At 41.8% G+C, this 20,399-nt stretch overlaps 3 protein-coding genes and 1 pseudogene across 3 annotated transcripts; 2 read left to right on the top strand and 2 right to left on the bottom strand.

Moving 5' to 3' along the window:
• Positions 1-11,254: 11,254 nt before the first annotated feature.
• Positions 11,255-11,649, bottom strand: LOC133059144 (histone H2A type 1-A). The gene is given in 3 exon segments (XM_061146179.1): positions 11,255-11,419; positions 11,421-11,540; positions 11,542-11,649. Coding segments are annotated over 3 exon segments (393 nt in total).
• Positions 11,650-12,016: 367 nt separating this feature from the next.
• LOC133059143 (histone H2B type 1-A) lies at positions 12,017-12,400 on the top strand. The gene has a single exon (XM_061146178.1). The coding sequence runs from the start codon at positions 12,017-12,019 to the stop codon at positions 12,398-12,400; it is 384 nt and encodes a 127-aa protein (XP_061002161.1).
• A 6,410-nt stretch (positions 12,401-18,810) lies between these two features.
• LOC133059142 (histone H2B type 1-A) lies at positions 18,811-19,194 on the bottom strand. The gene has a single exon (XM_061146177.1). The coding sequence runs from the start codon at positions 19,192-19,194 to the stop codon at positions 18,811-18,813; it is 384 nt and encodes a 127-aa protein (XP_061002160.1).
• Positions 19,195-19,474: 280 nt separating this feature from the next.
• Positions 19,475-19,841, top strand: LOC133059141 (histone H2A type 1-A-like; annotated as a pseudogene).
• The last annotated feature ends 558 nt before the right edge of the window (positions 19,842-20,399 follow it).

The following is a 20,399-nucleotide window of genomic DNA, read 5'->3' as shown; positions in this document are numbered from 1 at the left end:
ATGAACCTGGGAGCCTTAGTAAGTCCAGGCAACAGGTTTGAGTGATTCTAATTAAAAGAATCAAGCCCTACATTCAAGCCCCAATCTAGATTTAGGCTGGGTTTGAGTCCTGGCACCTGGGTTCAAGACCCAATCAGAAGCGCACAGTTTCCCTACCAACAGTGTACGGAAGTTCCCTTTTCTCCATGTCCTCTCTCCAATATTTGACATTTCTTGTCCTTTTACTAGATAGGAGGCCTTCTAACAAGTGTGCCACAATATCTACTTGTGGTTTTGATTTGCATTTCCCTCATAATTAGTGGTGTTGAACATCTTTTCATGTTCTTTACAGAAGTTTGCTGATCCCTTGACCAGGTGGTCCACGACGGCTGGTGCAGAGTTTGACCTTTCTAAACGACCCTGAATGTTTCACAGCAGAGCGTTTGCTTATCAGAAAAAGGAAGCGGAGTCTAGCAGTAAAACAGAGCATTTGAGTTTTGTCAGGACTAAAGACACACATTATGTAACTACCTGAAACATAATATATATTCAATTGACGTAATTTTCTCCACCACCCTCTCCCCTCCCACACATATCCTTAGACTTTTTTCTTAGGACTATTCAGGCAGCTCTCTGCTTTAACTGGGATGGTGGGAGAGTTGGGGGTGGTCTCTGGTTTCCCCAGGTAAAGCTCCTGGAAGCCACAGTCCCATTCAAACAAGTAAAAACCCAGACAAAACCCCACAACTCCAACCATAACAGAGGAGAGAAAGCAGAGCAAACCACTGCCGCCAAGATTAGAGAGACAGGCAAAAATAAAGAGTTACCTCTGGGTACCTTGCGCGGGGCAGGAAGCCGAACTGTGACAATTGCTGGAGGCTCCACGCAGACAAATCCGAGTTAAAACTCCACGGGGACCCAGAAATACTGTGACCTTTACCTCCAGGAGCCCAACTCGATTCCCTCAGAAAACATGGGGGAAAAGTCCTCTTCTGGGAAGGAGAAAAGGGGCCATTTTGAACTATCCCAGAGTGCTTAGCTCTCCTTAAAAAGCCTGTCTGCAGGGGAAACTAGTTAACCAGAACCTCACCTGCTGGGTATTATCAGAGCCTAAGTGACTTGGGGGGGAGGGAAATACGCAACTCCTGAGGAAAAACCCGAGAAACTCTCGTGAAGTTCACAGTCCAGAAGCCTAGGCTCACCAGCAGACGAGACCCCATCACCCGACTAGAGAATGCTTCCCTTCCCCCACACCACACCGCCGCCACATCCCTACAGGCTTAGGGTGTATCCGGGGTCCCCAACAGCCCTCTCCTCGCCACCCCCAGGCCGCACAGCACGAGATGGGCGGCGGGAGAGCAAAACTTCATCAGTTCCCCAGCACTTGCCCTACCACCTGAACTGCCCCTGCGCCCACCTCCCCTCCATCGCTTGCGTTGCTTGCGCCTGAGCCACACTCCCACCCTGCCTCGGAAAAGTTGTCATCCGTGAAAAAAATGACAAGGCATGCCAAACATCAGAAGTCATTTTGAAGAGAAGAAAAAAACATCAGATCATCAGAACCAGACATGGCAGGAATGTGGGAATTATCACACTCGGAATTTAAAACTATGATTCATATGCTAGCGGATAAAGCAATGGCATGCAAAAACAGATGGGCAATGTAAGCAGAGAGGGAAATCCTAAGAACCAAAAAGAAATGCTACAGATCAAAAACACTAACAGAAATAAAGAATGCCTTTGATGGGTTATTAGTAGAGGAGACATGGCTGAGGAATCTCTGAGCTTGAGGATATCTCAATAGAAACTTCAAAAGTCAAAAGCAAAGAGAAGGAAGACTTAAAAAAACAAAAACAGGATACCCAAGGACTGTGGGACAATTACAAGAGGTGTAACATACATATAACACAAATAGAAGGAAAAGAAAGAGATAAAGGAACAGAAGAAATGTTTGAAACAGTAATGACTGAGAATTCCTCCAAATTAATTTCAGATACCAAACCACAGATCCAGGAAGTTCAGAGAACATCACTCATGGTAAATACTAAAGAAAAGAGACTGAAATCACTCGATATGGGCTTCCCAGTTGGTGCTAGTGGTGCTAAGCTTGAGTTTGATCCCTGGGTTGGGAAGACCCCCTGGAGAAGGGAATGGTAACCCACTCCAGTATTCTTGCCTGGAGAATCCCATGGAGAGAGGAGCCTGACAGGCTACAGTCCATGGGGTCATAGAGAGTCAGACACGACTGAGTGCCTAAGTACAAGCTCTCCTCCTTTCCATCTGAGTTTTTAATCAGTATAGATTATTGTAGGAAGCACTGACAAGCCCAAGTTTGTGTATCTGATGTACAGTGAGGCCTAAACCCCTGAAATGTTGGTGTTTGGAGCACAGAAAGATTTATTGCAGGGTCAAGGAAGGAGAATAAGCATCTCAAAAGATTTGCACTCTCATATTTAGTCTTTTATACCATGAATTTTTGGGGGGAGAACGAGGCAGGTATTGTACTGGGTTGTTCAAAAGCTCCTTTGGGTTTTTTTTTTTTTAATGGAAACCCAAACAAAGTTTTTGGCTAACCCAATAAATAGGGGCCAAAAATAATCCACATGATATGAAGCAAGAGAACAATTTTTGGACAAATATGGAATTCCTACAAGTAGTTCACAATATATTCCTCTTCCTCACTGGCAACTATTTCTAGTCAGTTAAAGACTAAACAAAGGTATCTGAGGAGAAATGGGAAGGGGAAAGGGAAAAATGTAAAGAAAATGACCACAATAAAAGAAATCACTGAGATTCCCTTTTCTCCAGGCTAGGGTCACTGAAGTCTGGTGGGGCCTATTTAGTCAAAGTGGAGTCAATCTCCAAAAGTATGTGCCCAATGCAGGCCTCCAGTGACTTTGGACTTTAGTCCTATAGGACTCCTGCCATTCTCAAAGTCAAGGAGGGAAACATCGCCCAGAGTCAGTCCTCAGGACCAATGGGAAGTGACAGAATTTATCTTCATGGTTCACAGGACACCCATTTCCATCTTTATTTTATTATACCTTTGAGGAGCCTTTTGCTTCAGAAACACATTCTTCTCTCACATTTTCTCCCTGTTCCCAGGTCTTGGGGAAGAATCTGGTGCTACTCATTTGTGATGTTAGGGTAAAACAGGGATGCAGAACAGTCGGGTGGGGCCAGGAGTCAGAACGTATTAGGTTTATTCTGGCTAGGTATGCAAGTGGAGCTTGTGTGCACAGTCATGTCTGACTCTTTGTGACCGCATGGACTACAGCTCACCAGAATCCTCTGTCCATGGAATTTTCTAGGAGAATATTGGAGTGGGTTGCCATGTCCTCCTCCAGGGGATCTTCCTGGCCCAGAGACTGAACCCGCATCTCTTAAAGTCTCCTGCATCAGCAAACAGGTTCTTTACCACTAGCACCACCTGAGTATTTTGGCTACTATCATATAATTAGCCGTGTGATTTCACTTCTCTAAACTTCCTGCGAAGTGGGGGATAATGAAAGAGTAAGTTCATAAATTGTTAGGACATTTTAGCAAAATAATTTATTTAGAGACAACCTCATTTCCTGTTGCAAGTATGAGAGGCTTTGTCCCTGGTTAAAGGCATTTCAGACTTCTGTCATCAGTTGAAAGAATAATTTTGGAGAAATCTGGCCTTTCCAAATCCCGCAAATTGGCAGTGATCTTCTCCACCTCAGGACAAGACCAGTCTTGACTGAGACTTGAGACCTGCCCTCATATCCTTCCATTGTTCTCCTCTGTTGCACAGTGTCAGCTTAAATGAGGCAGCCTGACATCATCTTATCAAAAAATAATGATTATTTTCTCCTAGACAGTAAAACAAAATTTTATTTCTCTAGTTATGTGAATGCAGATGGTAGAATTGAGTGAGAATGTTGTTTTACATTTAATGGGTGAGGGAGAGGATGGCTGGCAACCCTTGCTTGGCACACACTTTTTTGTCTTCTTTATAAATCTGTGTCATTCTGAGTCAGCACTGATTACCATAGGCACAATTATAGTAATCTGCCGACAAGCGCTAATATTGCTAATGATATCGCTTTGCAGCGTAATTATCTGAAAACCACTCTCAGCTGTTGCATCAGGATAACAGCATTTGGATAACTCCAAATTAAGCCAGGGGTGGAAAAGGCAGCACTTGTTCAGTCAAAAAGAGCTGGTGAAGAGGACAGCCTGCAATTAGCTCAAACAGGCTGTCACCAGGGGGCTGGCAGGCCTGGTTCACATGCCCTAGGGTAGGTGATGACCTTTAACAGATGTAGATTCTCAATAAACCCCCCCCCCCCCCCCCGAGTCCCAAGCAGATAAGTGAAGGAGGCTTTGTGCTTGGCTGCCTCATCTTTTCATCTCTTCTTGGATAAGTACCCTGCGTTGAAAACTCTTTAGGAACTAAACCAGCAGCCCCACCTGCAGTACTTGTGCTTGGGTATTCCCAAGGTCAAATCAACCAAAATCACTCCCATTTTCACTAGTCCCTTGAACCAGTTTTTGATATCTTCATATACACTTTTTTCCTTTGGAGAAAAACACCCCCGCCCCCGCAAACTAGATTAAATCCATTAACTGTGAGAATGTAAAGCTCAACTCCCTGCCCCAAGTCTTCTTTTCAAAACAGGCTGTCCATGAGTTTCAGGAGTTTTCTGTCAGCGTTCGCCACAATGAACTATGCTTGATAAGCTTGAGCCTGGGAGTGGCAGACCTGCAGGTAGACATATGCATACCGGAGAGGTAGATGGACCGAGAGGGTGGGCTCAGGAGAAAAGAGAAGCCAAGAGGAGGAGGGAACAGAAGGGCCATGCACTTTCAGCTCGGTCCTCAGCCCTGGAATCTCTTCTGCTGGAGGAAAAACCCCCATACGTGCGAAGTCACTTCAGTCGTGTCTGACTCTCTGTGACCCTATGGACTATATAGCCTGTCAGGCTTCTCTGTCCATGGGATTCTCCAGGCAAGGATACTGAAAAGGGTTGCCATGCCCTCCTCCAGGGGCTTTTCTTGACCCAGGGGTCGAACCTGCGTCTCCTGCACTGCAGGCAGATTCTTTACCACTGAGCCACTGCGAGAATTTCCTTTCTTCAACCTTTCCTCATGTCAATCTATCTCCCTGTTCCTAGGCATCCAGTTCATTCATCTGTGGCCTCCTCCTTTAAGTAAGTTTTGAGGTGAGCAGAGCCGGTGAACCAAAAAATGGAAACGAAATTAACTTTCACATTCTAGGGCCTAGGAAACCATCAGTTACATTTTAGTTACTCTTCTCCAATACAAAAAAGTAGGCAGCTCCTTGGATGAGCCCCCTGGCTGCCTTTTACTGATTTTCTATTTTTGCATCTTAAGCAATGGGCTTGAAGTGTTGAATACAGAATCCTCACATCACAGATGTTCAATAAGTGTGAATTCACCTGCCTCTCGCTGGCAACTTAGGGCCATATAACAGTAATTCTGTGGTAAATTTTAATCTTGGCCTTCTTTGTGAGGCAGGACCCAGCAAGCAAAGGAGAGAATTACAGGTGATGCTTGTAAAGCACTGAACAGCTGAGGTCCACATAAACCTCACAAGGGAGTCTTCCTTTAATGCCATAAATGGGGAAAGAGCTTTGAGTATCAAGAGATTTTTTCCCAGGTCACCCAGGCAGAAAGGGGCAGAGCCAGGACGCAAACTCAGGATACTGATTTAGGGCTTCATTCCCCAGCCTCTGTGAGCCATGAATGTCTCCAGTTATTGCCAAAAGTCCCTTGGGTGGCAAAATCACCCCCAGTTGAGAACCTCTGCACTAGATGAAGAGGAGAAGTAACATATCTGAACCATTTGCTATGTGCCAGATGCTTTATTGGACTTCCCTAGTGGCTCAGATGGTAAAGCGTCTGCCTACAATGCGGGAGACCTGGGTTCGATCCCGTGGGTCGGGAAGATCCCCTGGAGAAGGAAATGGCAACCCACTCCAGTACTCTTGCTTGAAGAGCCTGGTAGGCTACAGCCCACAGGGTCACAAACAGTCGGACATGACCGAGTGACTTCACTTCATTTCAGATGCTTTATTGATGTGATACACAATTTAACCTTCACAGAAACCCTGTGAGGTAGGTATTATTACACAGTGTGCAAAGGAAGAGACTGAGGGGCAGAGAGATTAAGACCACTCATGTTAGAAATAGCAGAGCCGGGTTGTGAAGCAGATCTATAGGATTCCCAGGCTCACAGGAGCCAGAAATGATAAAACAAGATCTGTAAAGACATTTATGAGTGTTTTACAGTTGTTCTCTTAATCACCATTCTTATATCTTTCCTAGTTCATGAAAAGTTGAAGTCTGAATGTATATTTTAAGCAAGATGTCTTGTTTTTCTCCCTAAGACTGTTGAGTGTAGTATTCATAATTTCACTATACATTTTCTCCAGTGTTATTTCAGAAAGGCACTAAAAATTGTATATATTTTCACGTGGAGTGCCTACTGTCTCCCTCTGGTGTCAGCTAAGAGTCTGTCTGCTTATAAAGGAGCTCATTTGTAACCACATTTCAAGTTAATGAATTCAAGTTTCAAGTCAAGTTTGTCAAGAGGCAATTTAAAAATTCCAACTGGCTCTTATTGATTACATTGTAAAATTGTTTTCTTCAGATTTCACAAATATTCTATTAAGGGTCGAACATAACCTAAGTTTTATAATATTAGACAACAGTGAATGTGATTTTATTGTTTATTTTTTAAGGCGCCCAAAGAGACATTTCACAAGATAAGACTAACTGGCAAAATAAAATGTTGTGTGTGTGTGTGTGTGTGTGGCTTCCCAGGCAGCACTAGTGGAAAAGAACCTGCCTACCAATGTAGGAGATGTTAAGAGGAGCAGGTTCAATCCCTGGGTTGGGAAGATCCCCTGGAGGAGGACATGGCAACCTACTTCAGTATTCTTGCCTGGAGAATCCCATGGACAGAGGAGCTTTGGGGGGCTACAGTCCATGGGGTTGCAAAGAGCCGGACATAACTGAAGCGACATAGCATGCACGTATGTATGTATACACACACACGCACATACACATATATATGAATGAAAATGTTCAGTCTCCCAATAATAAAAAGAAATCCAAATTAAAACAAGCAAATCTTTATCTAAGCAACACCAAATTCTTTGAGAGCAAAATAAAACATATACTTTCATGCTTTGCTGTGGTTTTTTGGATGTAACCATTTGGAAGAGGAATTTAACAATATGCAGACAAAGCTGTAAAATCATGTACACTCTTTGATCCAATCATCCTATATCTAGAAATAGTTTAAGGCAACTACTTCAGAAGGAGGCAACAGCTATTTGCTTGTAGGTGTACATTTCAGCATTGATTGAAATAATGAAATATTATTCTAAGACCATAATCTTGAATGATTTATAGAAACTAAATAAAGAAGGGCAGGAAGAACATTTGGGGGGTGGGGGGATACAACTAAGAAAGACAAAAGTGAATTAAATTCATGGAACTGCAAGTGTATTGATATGAGAACACAATGGGAGACCATGATAAGAAAAGAGCCCAGTGAGGTAGGCAGGAGCTAGACCCCACAGCTAAGCTAAGAGTAGTTGAGAGATGTTGAGGGAGGTCATCAGGAGGATGTGATCACACCAGTTGACCCTTGAACTGGACCCAGGCAACTGGAAGCTCCTCAATCCTCCCGGCCTTGAAATGAACATTCTACCCACTGTCCCTAAACTAGGAGCACCTTCAAGGATGCAGCCTTGAGAGAATAATGTGTTACTAAGACTATATGGACTATATTCCTGGCTGAACCCTGTTAAGACTGCTGTATAAACAAGATTCTGGTGGACAGGGATTGGCTTGTCTTATAGCTGCATAAAACAAGCCTCATACATAAGTTCCCTTGCTTATTAAAACTGCCACCCATTAATCTGGAGTGGTCCACCTCTTTTTTCAGTCTTCTCTTATTCTCTTGCCTTATGTGCAGAGTACATCATGAGAAATGCTGGATTGGATGAAGCACAAGCTGGAATCAAGATTGCCAGGAGAAATATCAATAACCTCAGATATGCAGATGACACCACCCTTATGGCAGAAAGTGAAGAACTAAAGAGCCTCTTGAAGAAAGTGAAAGAGGAGAGTGAAAAAGTTGGCTTAAAGCTCAACATTCAGAAAACTAAGATCATGGCATCTGGTCCCATCACTTTATGGCAAACAGATGGGGAAACAGTGTCAGACTTTATTTTGGGGGGCTCCAAAATCACTGCAGATGGTGACTGCAGCCATGAAATTAAAAGACGCTTACTCCTTGGAGGGAAAGTTATGACCAACCTAGACAGCATATTAAAAAGCAGAGACATTACTTTGCCAACAAAGGTCCATCTGGTCAAGGCTATGGTTTTTCCATTGGTCATGTATGGATGTGAGCATTGGACCGTGAAGAAAGCTGAGTGCAGAAGAATTGATGCTTTTGAACTGTGGTGTTGAAGACTCTTAAGAGTCCCTTGGACTGCAAGGAGATCCAATCAGTCCATCCTAAAGGAGATCAGTCCTGGGTATTCATTGGAAGGATTGATGCTGAAGCTGAAACTCCAATACTTTGGCCACCTCATTGGCCACTCTTTGGTGAAGAGTTGACTCATTGGAAAAGACCATGATGCTGGGAGGGATTGGGGGCAGGAAGAGAAGGGGACGACAGAGGATGAGATGGCTGGATGGCATCAGTGACTCAATGGACATGTTTGGGTAGGCTCCTAGAGTTGGTGATGGACAGGGAGGCCTGGCGTGCTGCAATTAATGGGGTCACAAAGAGTTGGATACGACTGAGCGACTTCACTTTCACTTTTCACTTTCATGCATTGGAGAAGGAAATGGCAACCCACTCGTGTTCTTGCCTGGAGAATCCCAGGGACAGCAGAGCCTGGTGGGCTGCTGTCTATGGGGTCGCACAGAGTCGGACATGACTGAAGCGACGTAGCAGCAGCAGCCACCATAAGATGAAAAGGCAAGAAGAACCAGAGATGTCAGAGATGGTGCTATTACACTTAAGGTCCACAAGGTAGGTCTTAAAGCACGTTCAACCCAACACTGGGATCTCTGTGTGAACACCGACCTTGTTTTTGACTTTTGAGCACACTGCTGGTGAATCCATCTGCCCCGCTCATTACACTAGACTGACTATCCTCTACAGGGAATTCCAGAGAGCCACTCACTGCCTGTTGATGCCTGGGGAATCTGCCAACTACACTGTGTGCAAGGCACTATGTCTTGTCACCAAATAAAACACCTATAAGAGAGCTTTTACAAGGACACATATGAAAACCAGAGGTTCTTTTCAGAGCTACTCATGCTTTCTGCTTAAGAGTTGAGTCTACTAAAATTTCTTCATCTGTTTATGGGTTTGGGACTCTTCCCTAATTTAATAAAAAAAATGTGTTGATTTTTTCAATAAGCTTTCTAACTTGGGATAATTTTAAATTTAACATAAAAGTTATACAGATAGTTCCCATATACCTCTGTTTCCTCTATTGTGAACATCTATGCATTTGTCACAAGCTAGAGCTAACGCTGGCACTTTACTGTGAGTTAAACTCTAAATTTTGTTTGGATTTCATTCGATTTTGTCTAAAAATCCAGTTTTTCTGTCCCGGGATCCAATACAAAATAGAGTTGACTCTTGCACTAGTTTGAATTTGTACGCAGATACTTTTCAATAGTAAACATTACAGGGCTATGCAGTCTGTCGCTGCATCTGTGAATGTGAAGGAACCTTGAATATGGATGGATGCTGACTATAAATTATATGCTGATTAATCCCCAGGTTGTTTTATATGGCATTTATTTATGTCTCCTTAACTGCTCTGGGCTAACAGTTTCTCAGAATTTCCTTGTTTTTGATGACCTTGGTAATTTTGAGGACTCATATTCTAAATAATATCCCTCAATTTGGATTTGTCTGATGTTTTTCTCATGTTTAGTCTGAGATTATGGATTGTTGGAAGACTAGATGCATGAATTGCCCTTCTCAACACATCGTATTAAGGGCACATGCAAACAACGTGGTTTATCACTTATATTAACACTGATCATCTAAGGTAGTGTTCTAGGTTTCTGTAAAGTCACTCGCATTCTCCCTGGCTTTTGCATGCTCCACTTTAAGTCTGGGGAGTTAAGGTCCAGCTGCTTGATGGAGGACCATTTATTCTATTTGGAATTCTTCTGTTTTGGAAATTTTTCATATATCCTTCATTTAGCCAATCACATCAGCATTCTTGGATTTTAAAATTTCACATTTTAAAGTTTTAATACCATGTTCTAAACAATCTAGTTTTGTTCAATGTTATCTGTATGAGTTTCCTTTTTCCTTTTCAGTTTTCAAATTTTTCCCTTCCTTTTGTGCCCTCCTCAATCGCATGCCTTATCTACATACATTAAGTCAAGACCTGATAGTCTTTTTCATAACTTGATTGTCCTTCATCAACATATGGAAGTTTACTTTTTTTTTCATTTATGTTTATTAGCTGGAGGCTAATTACTTAGAAGTTTACTTTCATCTCTTAACTTCTTACAGAACTCTATACTTTTCTTCGTACCTATCTCATTGTATGTCTTCCGTGTAGCTCTCGTGTCTAAAATGACTTACCAAAAAAAAAAAAAAAAACCACCACCAGTGACTCTTTCTCCTTGAAATAGGGCAAACTGCTGAATCTTCTGTAAGTCTGACAATCGTTCATTTGCTTTCCAATTTTTCTTGGTGTTTATAATATAGATCAAGTGAAGCCACTGTTTTGTAGAGGCGAAATCTCTTGAAAAATCTGCCCAAAACTCCGTAATGATTTCAATGACACATGATATATTCCTACCTCTAGAGATACTAGTATCCCTCTCTCCCCTACATATGCCATTAGGGTTTCTGATAGACACTCCATTTTAAGACATTTTCTCTGCACGTGTTAAGTCAGAGATTGTCAAATACTCACCAAAATGAGCCATAAAAAGGGTATTAGAATGAAGCTTTTCTCCTCTCGCCTGATAAGCATCTTGAGGGCCCACAAGCAAACAGCTTCAAGGAACCTTAAGTGTTCGAATCAACATTCAAATACTTTCATAGTACAAAGGTTGTGGGTACTAGAAATTTTTGGCAGCCTATTGCTGGAAAACTGCAATTACAGGCCCACTCTATGTCACAGCCCTCACTGATATATTTGAATGGCTCTGGAAAGAGCTTTTGGTTGCCGTCAGTTTACCAGACATTTGGATTGCTCACTGGCATTCTGCACTATGATTACTAGCTCTGTACTTCGTGATGGTGGCTCTCGGTCTTTTTGGGTAGCAGCACAGCCTGGATATTCGGCAGGACGCCACCCTGAGCAACAGTCACACTCCCCACGAGCTTGTTAAGCTCCTCATCATTACGGATGGCCAGCTGCAAATGGCAAGGAATGATGCGCGGGCTGCTTCTTGTCACGTGATGCATCACCTACTAATTCTAAGATCTCAGCCATTAGGTACTCCAACACCCCTGCCAAGTGTACTGACGCACCTGCCCCAACGCGCTCGGCGTAGTTGCCCTTAGCGGAGCAGGAGGTAGATCCTGCCCACCGGAAACTGCAAACCTGCTTTGGATGAGCGAGTTTTCGCCTTTGCATGGGCCTTGCGTCCTTGCTGCCCACGACCGGACATAATCTCAGAGTAAAATGGTGACACGCATAAACAAACTTCCAACAAACCCTACTGGACCTATTTATAGCCTGACGGTAGGTTGTGCTTTGCGTTCTGATTGGCTGATGGCCGGCTAGCCAATCAGCAAAGCTCAAGCAAATCGCCTTATTTACATACACGACAGTCCCAGATATCCAATCAGACGTTGGCCTCCTGATACGTCACTTGAGCACCGTGCCTATAAATACCACTCTTTCCACCCACGTTAAACGTCTTTGATTATTCGGCGCGTGTGGGAAGTGTTCTCTCCGTGATTAGCTGTTCATACTATAAGGAGTTGCTAACGCTAAGAACAACTGTTAACACTGAGGAGCTACTGACACTAGTCATGCCGGAGTTGTCTTCGAAGGGTGCTGCTATCTCCAAAAAAGGGTTTAAAAAAGCTGTTACTAAAACTCAGAAGAAAGAAGGGAAAAAGCGCAGGAGATGCAGAAAAGAGAGCTATTCGATATATATCTATAAAGTCTTAAAACAAGTTCACCCGGATACTGGTATCTCATCAAAAGCTATGAGCATCATGAATTCTTTTGTCACTGACATCTTTGAGCGTATTGCCTGTGAGGCATCGCGCCTGGCGCATTACAACAAACGTTCAACCATTACATCTAGGGAGATCCAGACAGCTGTGCGCCTGCTGCTGCCGGGGGAATTGGCTAAACATGCCGTGTCTGAAGGCACCAAGGCTGTTACCAAGTACACCAGCTCCAAATAAACTGATAAAAATCACTTTTCAGTAACCCAAAGGCTCTTTTCAGAGCCACCTAACACACTCTTAAAAAAGCTGTGGGCTCGGTAGTCACTTCACGTAGTTAGCTAGTAAAGACCTGCTGCAGAAGACTCCGGTTCGATTCCTGGGTCTGGAATGTTCCCGTGATGGCTAGGCTAACCACTCCCGAATTCTTGGTCTTTCCTAGGGGTTCAGATGGTAAAGATTGTGCTTGCAATTGGGGAGGCCTGAGTTCGATCCCCTGAAGAGAGTGGATACCTAATTACTCCAGTAGTGACGAGAATTCCGTGGACAGAGGAGCCTGGTGGGGTACAGTCAATGGAGTTGCAAAGAGTTGGGACTGAGAGATTACAATAAGTACTAGGATTGATAGTTAATTACTCTGGGTTATTCAACACAGGTGTTACTGTGTAACTAGTGTTCTCAAAAGGCCCCAATGAATTCAGAAAAGCTTGATGATAATACAACGTAAAACAAACTCTCAGAATAATGGATTCAGGAAGGCTATTTGGGCTTTCGTTTCTATGAATGACTTTTTAAAAAAACTTTCTATGAAAGGCCCAAAGCTGTGCAGAGATTTAGAAAGGGAGTGTGATAAAAGGAATAGAACATTAACACATTAAGGGTAACTTTTTTCCACTGTTGGTGCTTAAGGAAATTGGGACCCTCTGGGCCAGCCTAATTCTAAAGGTTAAGCACGTAGGCTTTTTTTTGCCTTAATGCCACACCCTTATATGCTGTTCAGTGCCTATTATCCCTGGAATGTGGGAATACTGCCATCACCTATATTGTAACGCAACAACCTGGCTACCCAAAATTGACTAGGAAACAGGAACAACCTCTTTTTGATTTTTTTCACCCCCCCTAAAAGATGGCATGATCATTTGTGGGTATTTATGTTGTGTATGTTGTGTGATGAATCAATAAAAAGGTGCCTTGTATTACTGAACCACGTGGGCTCTGCTCAGCAGACACAAACTGAACAAACATCAGCGGTAACAACATTGATCAGAGCCCTGGGTGCATGGCCCTACAGTCTTACTGCCCTTTTCCCGACCCTGGCTTTACTCTCAAGATGGTCACAGTTCGAAGTGTTCACACAGGTCAGAGGACTACATTTACTTGGGTTTCCAATTAACTAATAAAACATCCTCAGAGGATTTCCTCTCAAATCCCTTTTCGGTAACACCCTAGTCCCAGAGGTTGCCGGAGTCATTCACCTGAAGGGAAATTGGAACGTTGTCATTGATGAGGACAAGTTTAATACGTGTGGCATATTTTTAAATTAAATGTAGTTCTAGATAACTTTTCTTTCCACAGTGTATTTCCCTATTCATATCTTCCAGCATTTTATTTTATATGAAAGTACTGATTTTTGTGTGTTTTTTATATCTTATTGAATTGACTAATTTTCATATTGGCATTCTGATACAATTCTCTTGGGTTTTACATGTTTGCAATGATGTCTGAAAATAGTAAACATTTTACTGCTGCTTTTCAGTTAGTTCACTTCTAATTTTTCCCCTGATTTCAGTGCCTTGTAGCTTCACAAAGATGTTAAGTAGGGTGGCCATGCTTGTTTTATCCCTCACTTTGCTGAAGATGTGTGCACTATTCCTCATTACATATATCATACAATGAGGAAGAATTCTGTATCTACTCAGAATCGTTAAGTGAAGAATGCATGTTGAAATTTACAAAACATCTTTAGAGCATCTCTGAAGAATAAGCATAGATTTTCTCTAAGATAGGAGTTATTTTAATAAACTTCCTAATAGTCATTCTTGCATAAACTCTTGCTTGGGCCTCCTATGCTGCTCATTTACTGTTCTGTTGGGGTCTGCTTGCAGTATTATCATTTACAATTTAGGCTTCAATATTGTAGGTTAAATTTATCTCACTTTTTAATGTGTACAAATTTTTATTCAATTCATAAAAATAATATGGAGGATGGTTGTCCTTTTAATACTCTGGAACTGAACAGCTTTGGGATTTCTCTTTTCTTTAAAACTCTGGTAAACTCTTTTTGAAACAGTTTGTACCTGGAGCCCCCTTTCAAGTGACAGTTTGACAAGTTTCTCTATTTTTGTATTAAGAGTTGCTAATAATTTGTAATAAGCTTTTGGAAATTATATTTTGCCAGAAAATGCTTTAAAGATTATTTGCACTGTCTTTGTAGCTACAGCTCCTTTATTAGTCTTAATTTTGTATTTGTGTTTTCTTATTTTTCCACAAATGACAATAGCTATTGGTTAACCTTTTAAGTGTGTTTACTATTTCTTTATTCTTAATTTATTTTACTGTTTTCTTTTTCCTAATTATTTTTCTTTTTCAGTCTTTATCCTTTCTGCTTCCACTGGTTCATGTTATTTTTGTTTTTCCTAGTTTTTATTTTAGCAGTATGCTCATTTTGTAGTGACAGGCCTTAGATTGCACAATTTTGGTTTAAATGAATGCACTTACCATGGTTTAGTTAAATAACACCAACTGCCCCAAAACACAGTTCCAATGTCATTAATGGTGAGTATATGATTGCATAAACCACAAACTTCACTGCTGGCTCTTTAGTTCACAAGTTATTGCACAAGCAACACATACAAACCATGCTCAGTGACCTAACTATATCACTTATTTTAAAATTTGTTATAAACAACAGGGTCCTATTGTATAGCACAGAGAACTATATACAATATCCTATGATAAACCATAATGGAAAAGTATATTAAAAAATTACATATATAACAACCACTTTGCTGTACAGCAGAAATTAACACATTGTAAATCTATATTTCAATAAATACTAATTAAAAAATAATGATTAAATGTGTTAGCAACTGGTCATTGCACATGTTACTCACATGTTACTCAGCTTATTCACAAATAGAAAGCATAGTAGTTTAGCTGCCTCCTTGTCTCCCAGTGATGAAGGTACATGACAAAAGTCAATAGTCAACAAAATGAAAGGTAGAACAAAGCAACAAAAAAGTAATAACCCTGGGAGTGGGATTTAAATCAAACATAAATGGAGTTATTGGGGTAGGAGTTGGCAGGGGGAATGTTGACATTGTCACTATTGACTCTAGCTGTGCAACCAGAGGAACTCTGTGAAGGCCAATTTACATAAATGTAGAAAATGGTTGTGATGAAGAGGAAGTTCCAAAGAGAGTGGCATTGGCAAAATACTTCATATTAAAGGAATTCTCAGAGATATTTCATGGCACTAAAAATGCAAAGGATAAAATGTTGGAAGCTAATCCAAACTTGAAGAAAGCAAGCACCATCCAAGAAATGACACTTCTCACTGATTTAATATTTAAAATTACAGTGTCTTTAATACTTTTTCACTTCCCTTTATATGTTTGATAGATGGTAAGAGCTTTTAATGTTTTGATAAAAAAAATTTAAAGATCAGGGAACAATCATGATTTTTCCCATTATTAAGGCTGCTTTGCATAGCCAGTTTTACAATTTCCATACTACCTGAAGGACTGCTTGCATATATACTTTCTAATTTGTTAATTAAATCTATCATTTTTCCTTTGAGCCATGCTTCATTTTATTCCCACCTGTTCTGTAACAGATTCCTTCATTTCCTACTAGGAGCTTGCAAATTATAGAAAGGCAAAGCAGCTGGTCAAACTCTCCTTCTGTCAGAGATGCAGACCAGATGCAGACCAAGGACCAGCATTATGGAACTTGGTGAAACAAACACAGGCAGTTGCATTGGGTTTGCAGGCTCTGAAGATTCTCTTAATTATGTTAATTATGTCAGAAAAATAAGAGTACGACTTTAGTTTAAGACAATTCATGTGAAAGCATAGAAAAAAAAATTTTTTTCAGGTTGTTACAATATTTAAGAAAGGTGGTGTCTTTCGACTCAGATCTCAATCTGTCAGTCAGAGTTGGTAAGACAGCATTTTCTGAGAAAAGGACTATGGCAAAGTTAGGGTTCTGCTTTAAATATAATAATGTTTGGTTTGAGAACTGAGAAAAGCAGATCCTTTAAGTGCTATCCTCCCCAAACACCATCTAGCTGTTAACTTCACCCTAAAATCATTGCAATGGTTATCCACTGAGATTTTCCCTGGAAGCAGAGGAGATGTTTGCTGTCTCTCCCTGATTCTAAGTTGTGGTTCTTCTGTGCCACAAAACAGAGAACATGAGGAAAAAGGGCAGAGCAACTAGGCCTGTTTAGAAACCCAGATGTTGTAATTACCCTAAAGCCACCATAATGGCTCTGAATCAAGAAAAGGAGAAATTGCTGGTACAGTCCTCAAGAAGGAAACTTTGTAGTCTCATCTCAGATGGGTCTTTGAGGTCTACAGGGCAAGGAAAAATCCAATCCAGGGAGCAGGGCCAGAGGGAGCTAGACCACATAAAGCCCTTACTGCATGATTCTGGCAGGCTGACACTGCTTAACTCTTCAGTTCAGGGCAAGTCACGGACAGGTGACTATGAATTTTGTTGTTTTTCTTTATGTTGTTTTCCAAAGAAGTTTTTAAAATTTGTGTTTCCCTTTTCTTCAGTCTTCAAACATTCACTGATTGTGTGTGGTCTTCAAACATTCACTGATTGTGTGTGCATGTGTGTGTAAGAAAGAGAAGAGGTCCTTACTCTCACTGTTTCCATTCTAGTTTAGTGAGGCAGACATAAACACACAAGGTCATTTCAGTTGACTGTGAATGAGCGAGATAATTAGGTGTCTAAGGAAGGCCTTGTATTCTCTTTAATTTACTCTATAATACTTCTATCCAGATAGTGTGATGTAAATTTTGTGAGTCAAGGTTAAGCTAAACCTTAAATTAAGATCTGTTTGGTAATATGTGAAGTGTAATAGGCTGAACTATGTCCTGCAAGAGGATATGTCCAAGTCTTAATCTCTGATACCTAAATGTGAGCTTTGTTTGGAAATAGGGTGTAGTTAAGAATTTTGAGATCATTCTGGTAAAATTTAGGGTATCCTTATGAGAGATGGGAGAGGGGCATCAGAGCTGCAAAGCAGAGAGGACCGTATGAAAACTGAGGAAGACAGAAGTTGGAGTAGTGCAGTTGCAAGCCAAGGAACACCAAAGATTGTCAGCTGCCTCCAGAGGCCAGGTAAGAGACACATAAATAGAACAGACTCTCCTTCAGTGCCTCCACAAGGAACCAGCCCTATGGACAGTGATACTGTGCTGCTTGGCCTTCAAAACAGTGAAAGAATATATTTGTTTTACGTCAACCAGTTTTTGGTAACTTGTAGCTGCCCTAGGAAGCTAATAAATGGACTTTCCTAATGAGAAATTCATTCTGAAGAGGTTAGTTATCATTTGACCCACTACAAATTCTTCAAAATTATACTAGAGGACTGATAGCAGAAGTAATGAGAAAAAGTGTTTCAGTGAAAAGAATAAAAAAGTGATGATCAAGATGTGTGTCAAGAGCAGATACACTTGCATGAACTGAGTGGGATACCCCAGTAACTCCAGTATTCTGTGGCTGCAGAACTGACTTTCTCCATGAAGCAATCTTAAAATCATTAGTCTAACAGGTAATGAAGATTCAGTTTTTTGATCCCAACTGGACTGTTAGCAGAATTCTGCCATCTGATTTCTATGTCATCTGTCTTGGCTTTTATTGTATTATTTTCTGTGCCAGTCTAGTTGATCCTATATGAAAGTGACAATGAAAGTCGCTCAGTTGTGTCTTACTCTTTGTGACCCCATGGACTATACAGTCCTTATGATTCTCCAGGCCAGAATACTGGAGTGGGTATCCTTTCCCTTCTTCAGGTGATCTTCCTGATCCTATATACATCCTCTGAAAATAAATTTCTAAATACAAACAATAAAATATTAATTTTAATATTATCCAGATGACATCACCAGACCAAGAAACCCAGGAACTCGAAATTTCAGCAGCTGTAGGGCATCTGGCCTAATCCAGAATTTTCACACAATGCAGAAAATGCAAAGAAGCAAAATAGCCTTAAAGCTCCCAGGTCAGACATGGCTACTATCTTAATTTTTCCAGTTTTCAGGTCCCTTTCACTAATACCCGATTGAAAACAAACTTGAAATAGACATAGGAGAGGTCAAGCCATGTTCCTCATGGCACTAAACCAGAAAACCTCCCTGAAAATACATTTCGAGAGCTCCCTTCTTTGAAATATCTCGTGATCAGAGACTTCATTTACTGATTACTAGTCACACGTGACTAGCAAATTACTTGCCTGTTTCTTAACCATGTTACAGCTGGGGAGTGAAATAAAATGGATGTTAACCATTTTTCACTCTAGTGATAGAGCCTACCCGCACATATTAACCAGCCAAACAAAAAGCCTACAGCCCTCTAGAAACTTAAGTGGCTCTTAAAAGAGCCTTTGGGTTTACAAAAGTCGTCTGAAGGCAGAAACTTCACTTGGAGCTGGTGTACTTGGTGACGGCCTTGGTGCCCTCGGACACGGCGTGTTTGGCCAGCTCCCCAGGCAGCAGCAGGCGCACGGCCGTCTGGATCTCCCTGGACGTGATAGTGCAGCGCTTGGTATAATGTGCCAGGCGCGACGCCTCGCCTGCGATGCGCTCGAAAATGTCACTGACAAACGAGTTCATGATGCTCATGGCCTTTGAAGATATTCCCGTATCTGGGTGAACTTGCTTCAACACCTTGTAGATGTAAATTGAATAGCTCTCTTTTCGACATCTCTTCCGCTTTTTCCCTTCCTTCTTCTGGGTCTTAGTTACAGCTTTCTTGAAGCCTTTTTTAGAAATGGTAGTGCCTTTTGTAGTCAGCTCTGGCATGGCAGACGCACAACTCCTAGACGGCAAAACACTAGCACTCACTCAACGCAACTGTGGTATTTATAGGTACAGTGCTCAGATGCCCAGTTGGGCAGCTCACATCTGATTGGATAATGGGTGTGTGTATGTAAATGAAGTGATTCCAGTAACGTACTCTGATTTGATACAAGAGTATCAGCCAATCAGATAGCGAAGCACAACCTACCTGATACTATAAATAGATCCCCGCACCTGCCCTAACGGTAATTTTTTCCGTTATAACGTGTCTGCATCTTTAGTTATGTCTGGTCGTGGAAAGCAGGGTGGTAAAGTACGTGCCAAGGCCAAAACCTGGTCATCCAGAGCGGGCCTGCAGTTCCCTGTGGGCCGAGTCCACCGCCTGCTCCGAAAGGGCAACTACGCAGAACGCATGGGGGCCGGAGTACCTGTCGGCCGAGCGCCTGGAGCTGGCGGGCAACGCGGCCCGGGACAACAAGAAGACGCGCATCATCCCGCGCCACCTGCAGTTAGCTATCCGTAATGACGAGGAGCTCAACAAGCTGCTGGGCGGTGTGACCATCGCGCAGGGCGGTGTCCTGCCTAACATCCAGGCTGTGCTGCTGCCCAAGAAGAATGAGAGTCACTACCACAAGGTCCAGGGCAAGTAACACCTCCCAAGTTGTAAAGCTAAGCAAACGACCTGAACGTCTGAAGAGAGTTGGAAAAGTACCAAACTGAAACCAAAGGCTCTTTTCAGAGCCACTGACAATTTCTGAGAAAGAGCTTGGGTTTATAAAAAAAATCCAATGCAAGGAACTGATGGACTAGCATTAAAAAAGAACTGGCCCACAACCTCTGAAGCAGTAAATGTACCACAATTTTGATAAAACTTGTGATCTTGAGTGAGTATTTTTATATTTTTGGAGTAGACAGAAGAGGCTCCTGGTGGGCAGGGGGGTGGGGGGTTAGAGATTCCATTCTTCTTGGGGAAAAGAGCAAGTTTTAGCTTAACTTCTTATGTTTGGAGACAATGCTAGCCTACCAACTAGCAAACCAACATGCATCACGGCAGCTTTTTCTCTCAAATGCCTCCTAGTAAGGGATTTCCAAGACTTCTAGGATGATTCTATATCCTGAAAGCTGTGGCACGTCAAACCAAAAAGTAAGACATGACTATTTGACAGGTAATTTTACGTGAAAAACAGTAAATAATAGGTTATTTCTTA

The sequence above is a fragment of the Dama dama genome, chromosome 7 (genome assembly GCF_033118175.1).
Source record: "Dama dama isolate Ldn47 chromosome 7, ASM3311817v1, whole genome shotgun sequence".
NCBI lineage: Eukaryota > Metazoa > Chordata > Mammalia > Artiodactyla > Cervidae > Dama > Dama dama.
The sequence above is the reverse complement of the archived record's forward strand: the minus strand, read 5'-3'. Positions and strand labels throughout refer to the sequence as shown.